Source organism: Microtus pennsylvanicus, chromosome 6, assembly GCF_037038515.1.
Source record: "Microtus pennsylvanicus isolate mMicPen1 chromosome 6, mMicPen1.hap1, whole genome shotgun sequence".
Classification (NCBI taxonomy): Eukaryota; Metazoa; Chordata; class Mammalia; order Rodentia; family Cricetidae; genus Microtus; species Microtus pennsylvanicus.
In genome coordinates this window covers 27780648-27797809 of record NC_134584.1, presented here as the reverse complement: position 1 = coordinate 27797809, position 17162 = coordinate 27780648, and the positions used below count along the sequence as shown (strand labels likewise).

General features: G+C 38.5%; 2 protein-coding genes across 3 annotated transcripts in view; both read left to right on the top strand.

Moving 5' to 3' along the window:
- The window catches only part of LOC142851825 (UDP-glucuronosyltransferase 3A2-like), a 32206-nt gene extending 25468 nt beyond the window's left edge, over positions 1-6738 (top strand). The window contains exons 6-7 of the mRNA XM_075975907.1: positions 1222-1441; positions 5848-6738. Of these exons, the coding sequence (XP_075832022.1) occupies positions 1222-1441; positions 5848-6124 (497 nt within the window). The 3' untranslated portion in view covers positions 6125-6738. The remainder of the gene's footprint in view (positions 1-1221; positions 1442-5847) is intronic.
- Positions 6739-12186: 5448 nt separating this feature from the next.
- LOC142851824 (UDP-glucuronosyltransferase 3A2-like) overlaps positions 12187-17162 on the top strand; it is a 94387-nt gene continuing 89411 nt past the window's right edge. For both annotated transcript variants that reach the window (XR_012910874.1, XM_075975905.1), the window contains exons 1-2: positions 12187-12400; positions 12860-12958. Coding sequence is in view for 1 of the 2 variants with exons in the window: in XM_075975905.1 (XP_075832020.1) it covers positions 12307-12400; positions 12860-12958 (193 nt within the window). In the remaining variant the exon portion in view is untranslated. The remainder of the gene's footprint in view (positions 12401-12859; positions 12959-17162) is intronic.

Sequence of the window (17162 nt, the reverse complement as noted above, 5' to 3'; positions counted from 1 at the left end):
GTGCTTTTGGAACTTAATAGATAACGGACATTTGAATATTTGGACTGGCAGAAGAAAAGACTGTTGATAGGTAAAGTTAGATCTCCAGCAGGCAAGCAAAAGCAGCTAGAGTTCTTAGAGCAATCAGTCTGTGCTCTAGACAGGTGACAGCAACAATTTCCTTATTCTTCCCAACTCAGACAGGTCTCGAGGTCCTAAATAGATATGTACCCTTGACATAACAATATTTAACACTGATCTCTCCAAGAGAATCTTGAACAATATGTGAACTATAGCTACTCCTTAGGGAAGTTGACACTATTCTCACAATGGTGTGAGAACTTTTCAGCATTTTAAAAACACGAATATAAATGTAAGAATGCAGACACATTTTGATAGTTGGCAAAGGACTGAAAACTCAAGAAACTTACATTGATGTTGGGGGATTGAGGCTATAGGAAGCTATTTGAGTGTCAACTCAAGTAACCTCAGAGTATGATATGATTTTTTTTGTACAACAGAGAATTCCCTAAAGCCACATCCCCTCAAATTGTTTCTGTGTGACTTTTTGAGAACCCATCACTTCCACACACAACGACTGAATCAGAATTTTGTACCTAAATTTGTGACTAAAAATAAGCTGGGAAAATTTTCACTTAGTTCTACATTCAGTAAATTACAGGCTACACACAGACTTGCTTTCCAGGGAACTTGGGCAGATTTTGTGTGAGGTATAATTTGGGATGATTTCTTTATGATCATAAGAAATGTATGGTTGCTTTCTATATGGAGTGACAGATAAGATTGGTAAATACAGAAGTGTCTGATATATCATTAACTTTTGTAAGTTTCTCTTAAAATAGAGGAGATAATACATAGAATACAAGCTTAGTAAGAGATCAAATGTGGAAAGCAAGAGAAAGCAGAGGCAAGAAATGTGAAAAAGAAAGCATCAATGGTGAAGATGAGGGTGATTAGAAAGACAGAGGAACATTCCTGTCCTGTTCCTCTCTTTATAGCTGTCACTGGGTTCTAAGTGCTTGATAGTTTTACACTGAAGTAAAGCATCCTTTTGTGGAGGGAAGGCTGGCTATCATATCCTAGAACAATGCAAATCTCAAAATAAAAAACAGTATATCCATTATGTCCAGCACATTGGTATTTCTTGGGTCTGCTGCTTTACCTGGTATCTGAAACTTTCAGAGTGAAATATTGAATTCTATTTTTTTTCTTTTGAAACAGCCCATCCTAGTATTCGAGTTTTTGTCACCCATGGTGGAATGAATAGCATCATGGAGGCCATACAGCATGGAGTACCCATAGTAGGGATTCCATTTTGTTCAGACCAACCTGATAACTTGGTCCGAATAGAAGCTAAGAAAATTGGTGTTTCTGTTCAGCTAGAGACAATCAAGGCAGAGACATTTGCACTTACACTGAAAGAAGTCATAGAAGACAAGAGGTATGCAGTTTTCTAGTGTTGGGCTCCTTTAGGTTGAATGAAGGCCTAACACTAAGGGGTCTGTGTTGTCTGTTTATCAATGAAACCAGAATTTTGTGGGTTGTGGTAAAATGTAGGAGGAGGGAGGTCGCTTGTAATTCCCAGCTACCCTGTTAGCTTAGACCCAAAATAATCACACAGAAACTGTATTAATTAATACTGCTTGGCCCATTAGGTCTAAGTTCTTATTGATAACTCTTACATGTTAATTTAACCCATTTCTATTAATCTGTGTATTGCCATGTGACAGTGGCTTACTAGCAAAGTTTCAGCAATCTGACTCTGGCAGCAGCTCTATGGTGTCTCTCCAACTCTGCCCTTGTTTCTCCCAGCATTCAGCCTAGCTTTCCCTGAATACCTAAGTTCTGCCTTGCTATAGGTCCTAAGCAGTTTCTTTAGTCATTAATGGTAATCACAACACACAGAGGGGACTCCCACATCACCTCCTCTTTTCTGTTTAAATAAAAAAGAACACTTTATCTTTAACATAGTAAAATTACATACAACAAAACAGTTATCAATCAAGAATTACAGTTGTGTATATTTTATCTTTTATCATAACTAAGGAAAACCATATTGTTCTTATCTATTCTTCAACTCCATCAAAGACTCCAGAACAATTTTATATCACCTAAGTAAACAGGAAGTACATTGTAAGCAACTTCCAAAACTCTAGAATTTACAGAGACATCTCACTGCCTGGACAGTCATCCAAAGCTTTTTTTTTTGTATCATTTGGGCATCCATCTTAAGCCTATAGGCCCATAGTATTTAGCAGACTTTTCCATGAAGCAGGAAACTTCAAAGACAGTTCTGCCTATATTGGCAATTTGTCCATCATTTTCTTCTGTGTCCTACAGAATGTCTAGCAGACTCTTTCATATAGCAGGAACTCCGAAAAATGATGTAACCTTTAGGCAAGTTGAGCAGTCTTTTCTCTGTGGGTCCTGCATGTCCAGTTAAATAGTCCAGGCAAGAGCAGTTTATTGCTCAATGTCTAGCAAACTCCATAAGGAGCCTCATCTTCCTCTCAAAATAAATGGTGTTGTCAGGAGCAGACGTGTCTCACTGCCATGAAAAGTGTTAAGCTCTTAAACATTTTAAATGCCATATTCTGAAGGTCTCTGAGAGATTTAAAGAATACCTAACTAACTGAAATATATCTCTATATATCTAGAAAATTTAACTAACATGACCACAAGCTTTACTATTATAGATTATTATCTATTAACCTACATTTTTAAATTATACATAGCATTTTTAAATGAGCAGCACTAACACCTTAATCAAGTGCAGAAATATACATATAAGAGAACTGACCTTAAATTTGTGTCAATAAACCAAGATCCATACCAATGCAAAGTATCCATCTCTATAGCATGTCCCCCTTTAAATGTAAACAAACATTTATAGACAATATTTGGGAATATGGGCATAGTTTTGTCCAAACTTCTTCCTGATGATTGTTGGGCATAGTAATTTTTTGGGGTGTTCACGGTGACCTTTGGGGGGGTCTTGTTCCGTCAAACCATACCAGTCTGGAGGCAATCCACAAGTTCTCATCCTCTGTGGAAACGAGAAGAACCTCTTTTCCAAAGCAATATATCCTTAAAACTATATTTTGAATTCAAGATACCTTTAAAATATATATGTTGGCTTAGCTTAGCAGGCCATACAATGAAATGTCTCTCTATGCTTAGCTTCTTTACAGTCAAAAATGCAAAGAAAACAGAATAATATACATAATCTAGACTCTCTGTGAATTTTCCATCTTTATGTAGCTTGTTTTTACTCTATTACTTCTTAATATTTATTTTATTATCTTTACTTCTTTAATCTCTGACTGTCTGTACTCTGTCTCTTTAAAGACTTTACCTTTTTTTTAAAAAAACATTTACTTCTTTTAATAACTCTCTATACTCCTTTTCTTCTCTCTCCCAAGCCTACATACATTTTTAAAACACACTATGTCTTATTTAGAGGTCTTTTTCATCTGGATTTGTTTTTATTGCATATCTGTAATTCTTTACTTTCTTAGGAGTGCTGTTTAAAATGCTAAGTACTCCCTAAAACTTAGGTTGCACCATTACTATGGTATATATGGTACTTCCGGCTTGCCTGCCCAGTCCAGCATGGCAGAGCTGCTAGCGCCTCTGAGAGCCATGCACATGGCCCCACTTTCAGACACACAGCCAGTCCAAATTGCCATAAAGCAAGCCGTAGCATGCTGCTCACAAACCCCACCCAAATGCTTGTCTCCCGAAAGAGCCAGAGGTCATGCTGGCATCAAGGCCCAGAAAGCCAGCATTTCAAAACTGCGAGGCTTTTTTGCTATTGTTGAGCCAGGAAAACCTCTCTTAAAGGAGTCATGGCTCTGCTTGCTTCTAGCAAACAGATCCTATTCAAGAATATGCCATTAGCAAATCATGTTTAACTCCGTTCTTTTGTGTCTAGAATTAATTTTTAAGCTTTCTCAGGTTTTACATGGATTTGGTTCACCATGTTGTCATGCCAATTTGTTGCAGCCCCCTCCCACTACAGCAAAATACATGTGTAATGCTTAGGTCCTGCTTTTCCTTTGCTATTACTCTCAATTTTAGGTTAGGTGCTCAGAATATGCTTCTACCTGATGTGGTGTGATGATTTCTTCTACACACATTATGTTTATGGCCTCTTATATTTTAGGTACTGATGTAGTCATAGGAGTGGCGGGGCTGTGTTCCCAGCACCCTGGCCGCCTCGCTAGCTTATGCCCCAAAACAACAACACACAAATTGTATTCATTTAAACACTGCCTGGCCCATTAGCTCTAGCCCTTACTGGCTAATTCTGATATCCCGATCAACCCATTTCTAATAAACTGTGTAGCACCAGTCTTACTGGGAAACATTCAGCATGTCTGACCTGGCGGCTTGCTTCATCGCGTGCGTGCGTGCGTCTGCCTGGGAGAGGGGAGCCTGGCGCCTCTGAGCTCACTTCCTCTTCCTCCCAGCATTCTGTTCTGTTTACTCCACCCACCTATGTTCTAACTTATCAGGGCAAACAGTTTCTTTATTTAATTAACCAATGACCTTCCTCCATCATACCGATAAGAAAATTCCAATTGAAGCAGGAGAGAACAGTTGTGGCTGATCCCCTGACTCATCATACATGTACAGAATTTCAACTGAATTAGAAGAGGACTGTCGTAGGAGATGCCGTGACCAAGGCTGTGTATAAGATAAGGCATTCCATTGGGCCTTGCTTACAGTTTCATAGGGTTAGTGCAGGGTGATGATGTTGACAAGTGTGGCTGCAGGCATGCCACTGGAGCAGTAGCTGGGGGCTTACATCTTGACCTGCAGGCAGGAGGCAGAGAGGTCAAGACTGGTCCTGGTGTGGGCCTTTTGATACTCTCTAATGACAAACCTCGTTCAACAAAGTCACAGTTCTTAATCCTTCCTAAACAGTCCACCAACTGAGAAACAAGAATTCAAATATACATGGCTATTGGAGCTACTCTAACGGAAGCTATGCCAAGGACCTTTGCATGCCTTTTATACAGCTGATCTCCCCTCCTTATGGTCTTTGTGTTATTTCTCCCAGGATCATCTCTACAACATTTTACTTTTAGGAGACCATGTACTTGGCTATTATCTTTTCTGTACTTGAGCTCACTCATCATTCACTAGTTTATCTTTGACACTTGGAAAGATTTGTCATAGCTCCATCATGTGTGTCTTTATTGTCTTTCCACACTAGTACATAAAAAACATGCACCATGGGGGAGCACTGCATGTCAGTTTTTGCTCTGCTTCTAATGTCCAAAGCAGGCCTGCTATAAAGGAAGAATTCTCAAATCTAGCACAAATGGGGCAGGAACAGAGACAAGAACATATCTTTGCCCATCCAGCATAATGATTTCACAACCAAAGTAGACTAAGTACTCAGTTTTCGATGTCCTAATCACTTTATCAGATATATATTCTATCACATGATTTCAAATATATTTAATGTGAGCACATCTTCAGTACCATAAGTGCACTCTTTACAGACATAGTCATTTTTTTAAAAAAATTTCTCTTCCATGGTTAATTTTGATCCTTTTTTTTTTAAAAAAAAGGTTTTCCTTTTTAGTTTTTTATTGAACCCTTAGGACGAGGTAGACAATGTGAAATGTATGCCAACAATTTTGTTTGAAGCTAACTTATGCGTCTGTATCAGAAAAAAAAGTGTGTGTTTGTGTGTGTGTATGCGCATATACCTCTGTGCATACACATAGATGTGTATGTACTTAAGTGTGTATGTGTACGTTTGTGTGTGTGTGTTATAAGGTCTCAAATGTGCACAGCACATTGGTAACACATTCTCTCTGTATCTGCCCTCAGGTACAAGTCTGCAGCAATGACTGCCAGGGCCATCAGGCGCTCCCACCCCCTCACACCTTCCCAGCGTCTGGTGGGCTGGATTGACCACATCCTACAAACAGGGGGAGGCGCACATCTCAAGCCCCATGGCTTTCAGCAGCCATGGCATGTGCAGCACCTGCTGGATGTCCTGTTGTTCCTGCTGGGGCTCACTCTGGCCACCTTGTGGCTGTTGAAGAAAGTGCTGGGCTTGTTGCTCAGGCCCCTGTGTGTGGCTAGCAAGGAAAAGAAGGCATAATGTTAAGTTTGACCTGGGGAGGATGTTGGGAGCTCTGGCTCTTTAAAGGCTTCCCCCTTCCCTAGCACAGGGAACTCCCAGGGTTCTCCTCTTTCCCTCTTCCTGCAGGTGGACCTCCAGTTGTCCTCACTATTTTCTGTCTTTTTCATAATGCTCATACAGTACATTGACTGATGGAGACTCAGCATTCCCTGGCTCTCCTTGCTCTATCTAGTACAAACCTTCCTTTCCCAGTCACTGTTTCTCTTTACTCCTTTCTGTCATTCACAGAGTTATGAGAGTTTCATCCTCTGTGACTTCTAGTCTCTGACTCTTACTTCTCCTATTGCTTTACATAAAAAACCCATATATTTACAAATTTCACTTACTCCTATATTTTTCTTTTCTTTTAGTCTCTCTTTAGAGTTCAGAATATTTGTCCAGTTTCAAGATTCAATATGAACAAATTTTACTGACAATGACAACATATGAATAAAGTAAATTATTTTTCTTAGTAAAATCAAAATTAAAGTCCATAGAAAATTGAAGTGTTGTGAGACATAAGTTTAATGTGACTGATATGATAGATTTATATTCTTATGTCAGAGTAATTAAAATAAAGAAAAGAAACCACAGTCTATCCACTTATTGAAGTCACAACTATGTGCAAAACAGAATAAACCAGAGATTTATAAATTGATACAGAATGAACTTCACTGCTGTTAAGTAAGAAGATACAAAGAGAAGTGATAAATATTGAATGTCCTATTTTTAAGATGGTGAAAGTTGAGCAACAGCAAGGAATGCGTGGCCATTCTTAATAAAACATTCCTTATCCTTGAAAGCAAGTGTACATGGAAAATCCCATGCGGGGTCATCTGCAGCGTGGATGAGGAACACATATCACAGCTCATGTTACACACAGAAGCCAGAATATAAGGTGTGCTTATAAAATAAAAAAATAAAATATACACAGAAACAAATGCAGCTCTTTTCATTGGCATTGTTATAATGATGAAAAACATGAAAGAACCTAATAGAATATGAGTTGAGAAAGCTTAAATTGTTCATTAATTTTTTCTGATTAAAGACAAATATAATTTCAAATGACCTTGTAATTTACTCTTTGTGTGATAATCAGACTATCCTAGGTTGGAAGAGAGAGGAAGTACACTGAATCCCTGCTGAATCTCCACATTCTCTTAACTTATTAAGCAGCGTGTACTACTGCAAGTACTTCCTGAAATACCGTCTGATTTAGAAATAGATAAAGTTCTTTTTGAGCAGGTGTTTTCTTGTTCCTAAGATCATCACATCAAGAACACACCTCAACTAATGTTGATTAAAATAAATCTTGTTTAATTTCTGTGTTAGATCTTCAAATCATACTGCTTACTTTAATGATCTTAAAAAAACCAATGACCACCCTACGCTGAGAATACACAGGTAAAATACATAATGAAAAGTGTAATAGAGGCCTTTCTAGAATGTTCTGGTCCAGTTCTTCTATGATTCCAGGATGGAGGGAGCCTGAGGGGGGAAGTATGGAGGAAGGGTGGATGTCAAAGTAACTCAGTTTAAGAAATGTCACTTAGATTTATCTGGCATAGCAAGAACAAACTAGCCTGTTTTTGTTCTGGCAGGGGAGTTGCTAAGAATAATCACAAAACAAACGTAAAATAAAGAATCAAAATAAAGAAGCCAAACAAAACAAATGTGGAAAAGGTAACTTCTCAGTGTGTGAATTACCTCTGCTTGCTCCTAAAGGGTGTGGCTTCATGTCTCACCTGGCAATAAGCCATTCAGGGAGTCAGCGTTGTAGAGTCAGGAGAAAGCTGCTGAAATAATTATGACAATTTTCCAAACATTTCCTTTTTAAAAGTGGAAGATCAGTGTTGAAGCTGTGTTAGAAACCAAACAATTGTCGACAGAACTTCTGCCTGTCATCTTTCCCACAACAAACAGCATGGGCTTTTACAGTCACTGGGATTTACTAGGTAACAAGAGTGTAAACTTGAGAAAAGGTAGGACCAACAACATAGGATTAACAGTGAGTTGAGCCACTCAGACCATGAGTCTGCTGCAGCATTCCCAGGCCATCCAATTAGCACTAAAAGCTTTGATGGGCAGGGACACTTTAGGAAGACAGAGAAGAAGGAGACACAGGGCCATAGGAGGGTACCTGAGTCCCCAGGTGCATAAACTAATGTCCATGGTTTCAGCTTGAAGCAATGTGTTCTACAGATCAGCATTTTAGGTAACTTAATGTTCTTATTTATTCCATTACCTCTGTCACTTCTTCATTTTTAACAATAGGATCTATAATCTAAAAAGAAAAGTTAAGCTTTGAGAAATTATGTTCCAGTGATGCTATCCCTAGGCTATCAGCACGCAGATCCCTCCCCCAACCCCTGGGCTAGTTTTTGGAAGAGATGCTTAGACAAAAACCAATATTATTTAGCAAAAGCGAAGGAGACAACACTTTGTGAGTGGTGTATGTATGCTGGGTTCCTGGGTAAAAAGTGTTTTGATGATTTGCTGTTAGTATCCTGATGCCCTTGATGAATCTGAACTTAGAGAAATTCTGTTGTGGACCAAGGGGTGAGTAACCATCCTCCCAGCTGGACAGTCCAGTCTCTAGATCCTAGGTCCTGGAGCAAAATCCTGGGCCCTTCCCCAACTCATTTCAGCTGCGCTAGCTAGCAGGCAAGACTGCAGGCAGGCTACTCCACCCCTATCAGACTCTGTAATCTTCAATTCCCACTCTGCTCCCAAATCCACCTCTGTCCTGAGACCTAAGTGGCTTCCTGTACACAGATACCAACTGCAAAGAGTGGACCAGGAACATCCCCTGAGACAAAGACAGTGCCTGCCATGGTTGGATGAGAAGGCAAAGGAAGTGTCTGCACCAATTGGAGGAAGAGATGGATAGATGCTAATGCAAGAATATATTCAACATTCTAAAGAGCGATGTGACCTTAGCAGAACCTAGTGGTCCTACAACAGGAAGACCTGAACAAACCAATGCAGAGGAACCAAAAGAAAATGACCTTAAAAACAACTTTTTGAAGATGTTAGAGACCCTTCAAGAGGAAATGAAAAGCTTCCTCAAAGAAACTGAGGAAAAGACAAACAAAAGATAGGGAAAAATCAATAAATCTCTGAAAGAAAGCCAAGAACAAACAAACAGGTAAAGGAAACAGTTCAAGACTTGAAAATTGAAATATAAGCAACAAAGAAAACACAAACCATGGGATTTCTCGAAACGGAAAACCTGGGTACATGAACAGGAACTATAGATTCAAACATAACCAACAGAATGCAGGAGATGGAGGAGGGAATCTCAGGTATTGAAGATACAATAGAGGAAATAGATTCATCAGTCAAAGAAAACATTAAAGTCATAACACAAAATGTACAGGAAATCTGGGACCAAAATTAAAAACACTAGGGTTAGAAGAAGGAAAACAATTCCAGATTAAAGGCACAAAAACATATTCAACAAAATCATAGGAGAAATATTTACCAACCTAAATAAGAAAAGCCAAGAGGCTTACAGAACACCAAATAGACTGCACCAAAAAGTCCCCTTACTACATAGTAATCAAAACACAAAATATATAGAATAATGAAAGAATTTAAAAAGCTGCAAAGGGAAAAATCTAAGTAAAATATGAAGGCAGACCCATCAGAATTACACCTGACTTCTAAATGGAGACTCTGAAAGCCAGATGGTCCTAGATAGACATTAGCTGGGTGGCAGTAGCACAAACCTTTAACCCCAACCCTGGGGAGGCAGAAGCAGGCAAATCTCTGTGAGTTGGAGGCCTGCCTGATCTACAGAGCAAGTTCCAGGACAGGCACCATAGCTACACAGAGAAACCCTGTTTCAAAAAAACGAGAGAGAGAGAGAGAGAGAGAGAGAGAGAGAGAGAGAGAGAGAGAGAGAGAGAGAGAGAGAGACAGAGAGAGAGACAGAGAGAGACAGAGACAGAGAGATCACAGATGCGAGAGAGAGAGACAGAGAGAGAGATCACAGATGTGAGAGAGAGAGAGAGAGAGAGAGAGAGAGAGAGAGAGAGAGAGAGATCAAAATGCCAGTGCAGATAACTACATCCAATAAAACTTTCAAATCACCATAGCTGGGGAATAATACATTCCATGACAAAAATAAGTTCAAACAATACCTATCTACAAATCCAGCCCTACAGAAAGCACTAGAATGAAAACTCCAACCCCAAGGAAGTTTGCTGCACCCATGAAACTACAGACAGTAGATAATCCCACACCAGCAAATCCTAAAGAAGGGAACCACATACACATTACCACCAAAAATAACAGGAATTAACACTCACTGGTCATTAATATCACTTAACATCAGTGGACTCAACTCACCTATTAAAAGATACAGGGTATCACAATAGCTACAAAAACAAGATCCATCCTTCTGCTGTATACAAAAATCACACTTCAACTTCAAAGACAGAGATTGCCTCAGAATAAAGGTTTGGGAAAGGACTTCCAATCAAATGGACCTAAGAAGTAAGCTGGTGTAGCTATCCTAATATATAACAAAATAGACCTCAAACTAAAGGTAATCAGAAGAGATGAAGAAGGATATTTCATATTTATCACAGCAAAATTTCATGAAGATAAATTTTCAGTCCTGAACAATTGTGCCTGAAATACAAGCCCCCCCCCCATTGTAAAAGAAACATTACTAAAGCTTAAATCACACACAAAACCCCACACACTAATAGTGGGAGATTTCAACACCCCACTCTCACCAATAAACATGGCTACTGGACAGAAAATAAACAGAAAAATAATGGAACTAACAGATATCATGACACAAATGGGCTTAATAGACATCTATAGAAAATTCCACCCGAAGACAAAAGAATATACCTTCTTAATTAAACCTCATTGAACCTTCTCTAAAATCCACCACATACTTGATCTCTATTGCTGTTATTTTTATCTTTTGTAAATTGTTTCCCCATAAAGCTTATATTAAACTGCAGATTTTGTGCCATAAAGCGTTTGATGCAACCTTCATCTTTGTAGATGCAGCATAAAGATAGACACAGGAGTCCTTGAATGGCATGCTGAGCAGATTTCTCTCTCATAGTCAGAAGTGCCAAAGAGGCTGATACATAACAAGTAATTTCTAATGAAGGAAGAAGTTTATAATGGAGCAGTACTCCCCCACTCTCAACTGCTACCTAATTCTTAGAGACAGCAGTTAGCTCATCCTCATAGTCTATAACATTGATTCCCAGAGAACAAGGTCAATATTTAGAACCAACTCTAATAAGGTCACTGCAGGAACAAGTATTTGCCAGTTATGCCAAAAAAGAGCACTTTAGGTGCAAATATCAGAAGAGCTGACCATAAATGGGTTAGACAAACAATAGAAATCACACGGCAGCAGTGTTACATCAGGAGGTAGTGACATTGTTTATACAGCTCTATGATGTTAGTGATCTAAGATGTTTGAGGTTTATAGCATGAGTCCCCTCTCCCTTCCTTCAGGAATATGTAGAGTTTGTTGTTGCTCTTTTGTGCTTGCACATGGGAGGATGGTGGAATACTTCCATTCTGCTTTATGATATTCATTCAGAGCCATGGGTTCAATCTTAATTGTTTTATCTTCAGGTAAAGTCCTGAACTTGGGCCACGAGCACATTTTTGTGAATTTGTGACTAGTGAGAGGTCTTGAGGAAAAATCTTAGGTGTTTTCCTGGGAAATTAGCTTATTATTGCCACTATTGGAGATTTTAAAACTGGAACCTGGCTTAAAGGATAACAGATATGGCAATAGGATCCAAGTAAAGAAATGACAGAGGAGGCAGACAGAGTCTTGTAAGGTAGTGAATGGGCCTATAAAATGGTCACGGTACATGTCACTTCAAGATGCTGTCATTGAAAGGATTTCTCAAGGTCCTTTCAGTCACAGTTTAGAGAGTTATATTGAAGCAATAAAGAGGATACTGTGGCTAAAAGACAAGTTAAATATTAACTCTCCATCTATTGATCTATCAGCTCTGTTTATGAAAGGTGAAACAGAATCTCCAGTGGAAAGTGACCTGCAGAGACAAGGTAAAGAGCAAGAGGACACTGTGACAGAGGCTCCCAGGGATCCTTACTGGTGCACATTCTCCAGGTGTGGATCCTATACCTGCGTTCTGTGAGTTCTACAGATGGCTCAGCATCGGAGTTGGCTTCTAGTGAGCTTATTTCTCACTGACGTTCTTTTCTTGGAGGCTGCAAAAATCCTGACTATAGCTACAATGGGTGAGTGCCTTCTGTGAATGTAGAGTCTTGTAGGACCAGGATACTTGGGAGGGGAGTACATGTCTCATAAAAACAGCACGTACTGGATCATCTATACACGAGATTTTATAGCTAGGCCGAGAGAAAAATCTGAGGGAAGTCATATGGAGTGTGTAATGTGGTGCTTAGTAGGGACTGTACCAAGGGTGGGGGTAAATATTACATTGAAATAGCATCCAATGTAGAAACAGCAATAGTGCTCTTTGGTGGAAGATTACTATTGGCCAGAGCTCTGGGTTCTCACCCTGGATATTACCTACAATGTAATTGAGAACATGGAAGAGCTGGTTTCTCTCTATGGAGTTTTGACACTTTTTGTGTCTTTACACTTACTTTTGGATTTCTTCATGTCAGTTATTTATGGTAATCAGAATTTTTTTCATTTTTCTCCACAAAAATGAACTTATGTTTTATTTCTAGGTGGAAGCCATTATAGAGTGATGAACCAGGTGTCACAAATTCTTCAAGACCATGGCTATAATGTGACCAACCTACTTCACGAAAATGTTCCCTTCCAAGGTACTTTTAAAATCAATTATATTAAATCAATTTAAGCAGTAAACACTAGCTTTTGATGAAAGTTGTGTATTTGGTTTTATTTCAAGAAAAATCATGGTGTGTGTGCATGTATAAGTTTTATAGATCTCATTAGACTATGGTTTCTTTGCCTCCTATGACATATTTCTGTATGTTACTTCATGGTATAAGTTGACAATGATTGCAGTATGTCCCCCAAACTTTAATGTGCAAGAACCAAGGGTATTGAACATTATTGAGCTCTAAGAAGTAGGCCTAGTAAAAGCTGATTGGCCTATAAAGGTTTACACTTGGAAAGAAATTACATTGTCCTTCCAGGTGTGGATTATTTCTCAGTCGGGTAGGTGTTTTTTTTTTTTTTAAAGAAAGATCCTTTCCTTCTCTGGTCTCTTTCTTCTCTTTTGTCATGTGGTTCTTGTATCTACCACGCATTACACACATAACCTTCTGTATTAAGATGCAATGAAATGGCACCCAGCAAAGGCTATTCACACAGCTCCATGCAATCCTGGATGGTCAATCTTTAGATCCATGAGCTAAAGTATTTTTTATTTTTATTTTGTATATTTGTGTGTGATTGTGTGTATTTATGCATAAATGTCCAAGAGTCCAATGAGGTCAAAAGAAGCGGTTAGGTCACGTGGAACTAGAGTTAACAGGCAGTTGTGAGCTGCCTGATGGATGTGGTTGTTTGGAACTGAACATCGGCCCTCAGGAATGCACACTTTTAACTGCAAAATCATCTCAGTAAAATATTACAAATATAAGTTAACTAATATCAAATATTTTATTATGACAACAAAATAGATTAAATTACTTGAGTGTCACTCCCAGTCAGCACTACACATTATTATTGATCATTTGAGAAATTCTTACGTCAAATGTGTCTGATTGTAGTGTTGAACAGACATGTTCTGCCATACTGAGGGCTTTAATTATCTAAGAATTGCTACACTCGATGCCACACAAGCCTCTATGTATTTTTTAATGAGACCTACAATTTAAGAATTATTTTTCAGTGAACTTTATATTTATGCTTAAATTTTAGAATCTGTGATTGAGAAGACCTCAGATTCTTGAAGAATCAGTGGCTCCCCAAAAACTCTTAGTTTATTGAATACAGAGAATCATACTCAAACTGAACCATCATCAGTCACTGCTGATAGCTTAGGGCACAGAGCCCAGGAAACTTCAGTTCTTTAACCAGATATATTTTTACAGATTTAATTGTCCTTAATATTCTGGTTTCATAACTGCAATTCATGCTCACCCTGTTTTCTTAGTCCCACAACCATTGATCTATTGCTCAAAGGTACAGACTGTCTCCTCCTTTAGCAAAGTATGCACAAAAGATATGCAAATTTTCTCCATAGCAGTGGGAATCTTTTCTTTGTAGATTCAAGTGTTGCTGATTTCAGATTTCTTTTGTCTTTTATTTCCCCTCTCTCTTCTCTCCCCTGCCACCATGTCCTCCTATTTGCTCCTCTTGTGTTCTTTTTTTTTTCTTTTTCTTTTTCTGATTTTTTTCTTAATCAGGCCCAGGCTGTTGTAGAACTCTCTCATGTAGTCATGGTTGTTGTCAAACTCACATGATTGCTCTCTTATCTTAGTTTCTCAACTTCTTGCATTATAAACATGAGTCACCACTCCCAACTCAGAGATCCTTTTTCTGTCCATGAACACTTGACATTTCTGATGTGATAATGGGTTAGTTTTTTTTTTTTTTTTGCTATTTCCCAGTAGAATTTTAATGTTAGCTTTTAGATTAGCAAATTTCCATATGGTTTCTGTATAATCCTTCGTTTTGGCTAGTCCCTCCCCCAACTTTTTGATAACCTTCTGTCATCTTTGCCACTTAAACATTGTTGTTCTCACTATTTTTTTATATTTTCCTTTTTCATGCATCCTTCTCTTACCAGTGGCATCAGATTCTTCTTCCCAGTCATCCGTTGCCTCTTTCTAGTGTCTACAAACATTCCAAGGTCAGGGATGGAAACCTTGCTAGACTATCCCTAAAGTAACTAGTGAATTACTTATCTCCTATTTCTAGTCATTGGTTCCTAGAATTCTGAGTTGTGGTAGTGCAGGAAATATTGCCATCTGCAGATATGGACAGGAATATGTATATATTAACCTGGAGTACATTGCCCTAGATTTTCAGTCCCGTTCCACCTATCTGAATCTGCACAATGTCTTCAAAAGTCACCCATTATTCTGTTGTATCCATTTCTTTAAAATGGGGGAAAGCATGGAAGGGAAGTGCATTAACACAAGAACAAAATTTTCTTATTTTCTAGATCCTTTGAAAGATACTCAGTGGAAAAGAGGCCAAACTTTTTGACAAGAACACGGCTTAATTTTGTTTTTCATGTAATCATAGATATGGCTGAACCAATTTGTTAGGTCACACCTCAAGGTACTATAAAAATTGGAGGCTGTGTCACCTGTCACAATATTGTGAGCTCTGAAACAATCTGGATAGAACAGAACAGAATGGTATCTTAAAACAGAGGCCCTACAGGCGTCATTCTGAAAAGAAAATCAACAACAACAGAACAGAAAAGCACTTGTAAACCAGAAGCCAGATAATATAACCCTTAACCAGGGGACCCAAAAAGACAGCACAGAATACCTCCCTGTGTGAAGGTAACAGAGAATGTTGGATCCTGGAAAGGAATAGTTTTCATGTAAAATTCCTTGGTGGCCACTTGGGAGTTTTTCTGCTTTTGAGCTTTCTGACTTTTCAGTCTCTCTGCAGCCTTTAGATTCTCCTACCAATAAGATGATTTAATAGTCTCAGAGCAGGGCTGCCATTGGTTGAAAAGAATCATATGTGCCTATCCTGTCTGATACATGTTCATGGTATCTCTACAGTGTGCTTTTATTCAGAGAGATGGTATTTGCAGAGTTAGAGCAAAATACACCTTTTCTGATTTTTTATCCTCATATCCTTAGTGCGTTTTTTATTTTATAGAGAACAAGAACAAAGGTAACCACATCTATTTGAAATTTAGTCTTGTACCTTTGATTATGTGAATCTTCTCTTAGATGGTTTGTTTTCCTTCATTATCCCTACTTTTTGTACACATAATAGAAGTAGGGGAAAGGTTCTCAAGCCCCAAGCAACCGAGTTTTGTATTCCTTCTTCACCACCAGTTTGGATGACATCTTGGTTTAAGATAAAATTGGAAAAACAACAGCAACAACAGAAACACTGGTGTCAGGACATGATTGCATAAGAATTCCGAGTGCTTATGAATATGGCACATGACTGCTGAGCTGTAGCTCCAGCCACTTGGCATCTGTTTATAAACCTCTATGATAAAACATGCTTTGCCATGTGCACTTTGTCCATGTCCACTTTCCTCAGGTGACTCTTTTTAACCCTCAGAGTATAAATTGTCTGATGTCTGAATTGGCTATTGCACGAGACTACTCCACCTCATTCATCGTCTACATCCTACCAGGCTCCACTACACATACAGTGGTAAAGTGTGTATGTATTGACAATCTTTTAAAAAGTACATGCATATTCATTAGGCAGAATGAACAACAAATGTGCTCTTATAGCATGGACTATACCACGCCCTTATTATTATGATGCAGTAACAGTCCACCAGGTATCTTTTCTTTATAGATTTAACAATAGTTCAAACTGTGTTTTAAAATAGAGATAGGGTGGGTAAGCTAACCATCTCTGCTTTAAACATCTTTTCTAATAGATTGTATTCAATGAAGGCCCAGCATCCTTCAATTTTGGGCACCATTGTTAAATATCCCCTGTTAGGATCCATAGCACTACTTTTTTGTCAACTGACTAAGTTCTAAGAACTTTAGAATTTGCTAAATGCACAGCCAAGCCCATCACGGGATGTGGCAGGAAAGTAGTTTAGATGTAGGACTACGAATACTTAGTTTCATTGTAGATCAGTCACTAATTTTTTTCCTCCTGTTTTATATTTGGTCACATTGAAAGGCAGAGATGGTGCAAATGAAATGTAGTGACATATTCTGATATTGAAAACTTTTACTCTAATGTGGTTTAATGCATGTGATAACATTTTCCACCAGTTAAATTCCCCTGATATTAATGCTAATTTAGATACACAAAATGTAATATGAGTCCTTTGCAGTTTTTTCTAAAAATCTTTGTGTATGTTCTTGTACAACACTTGATCCACACTCA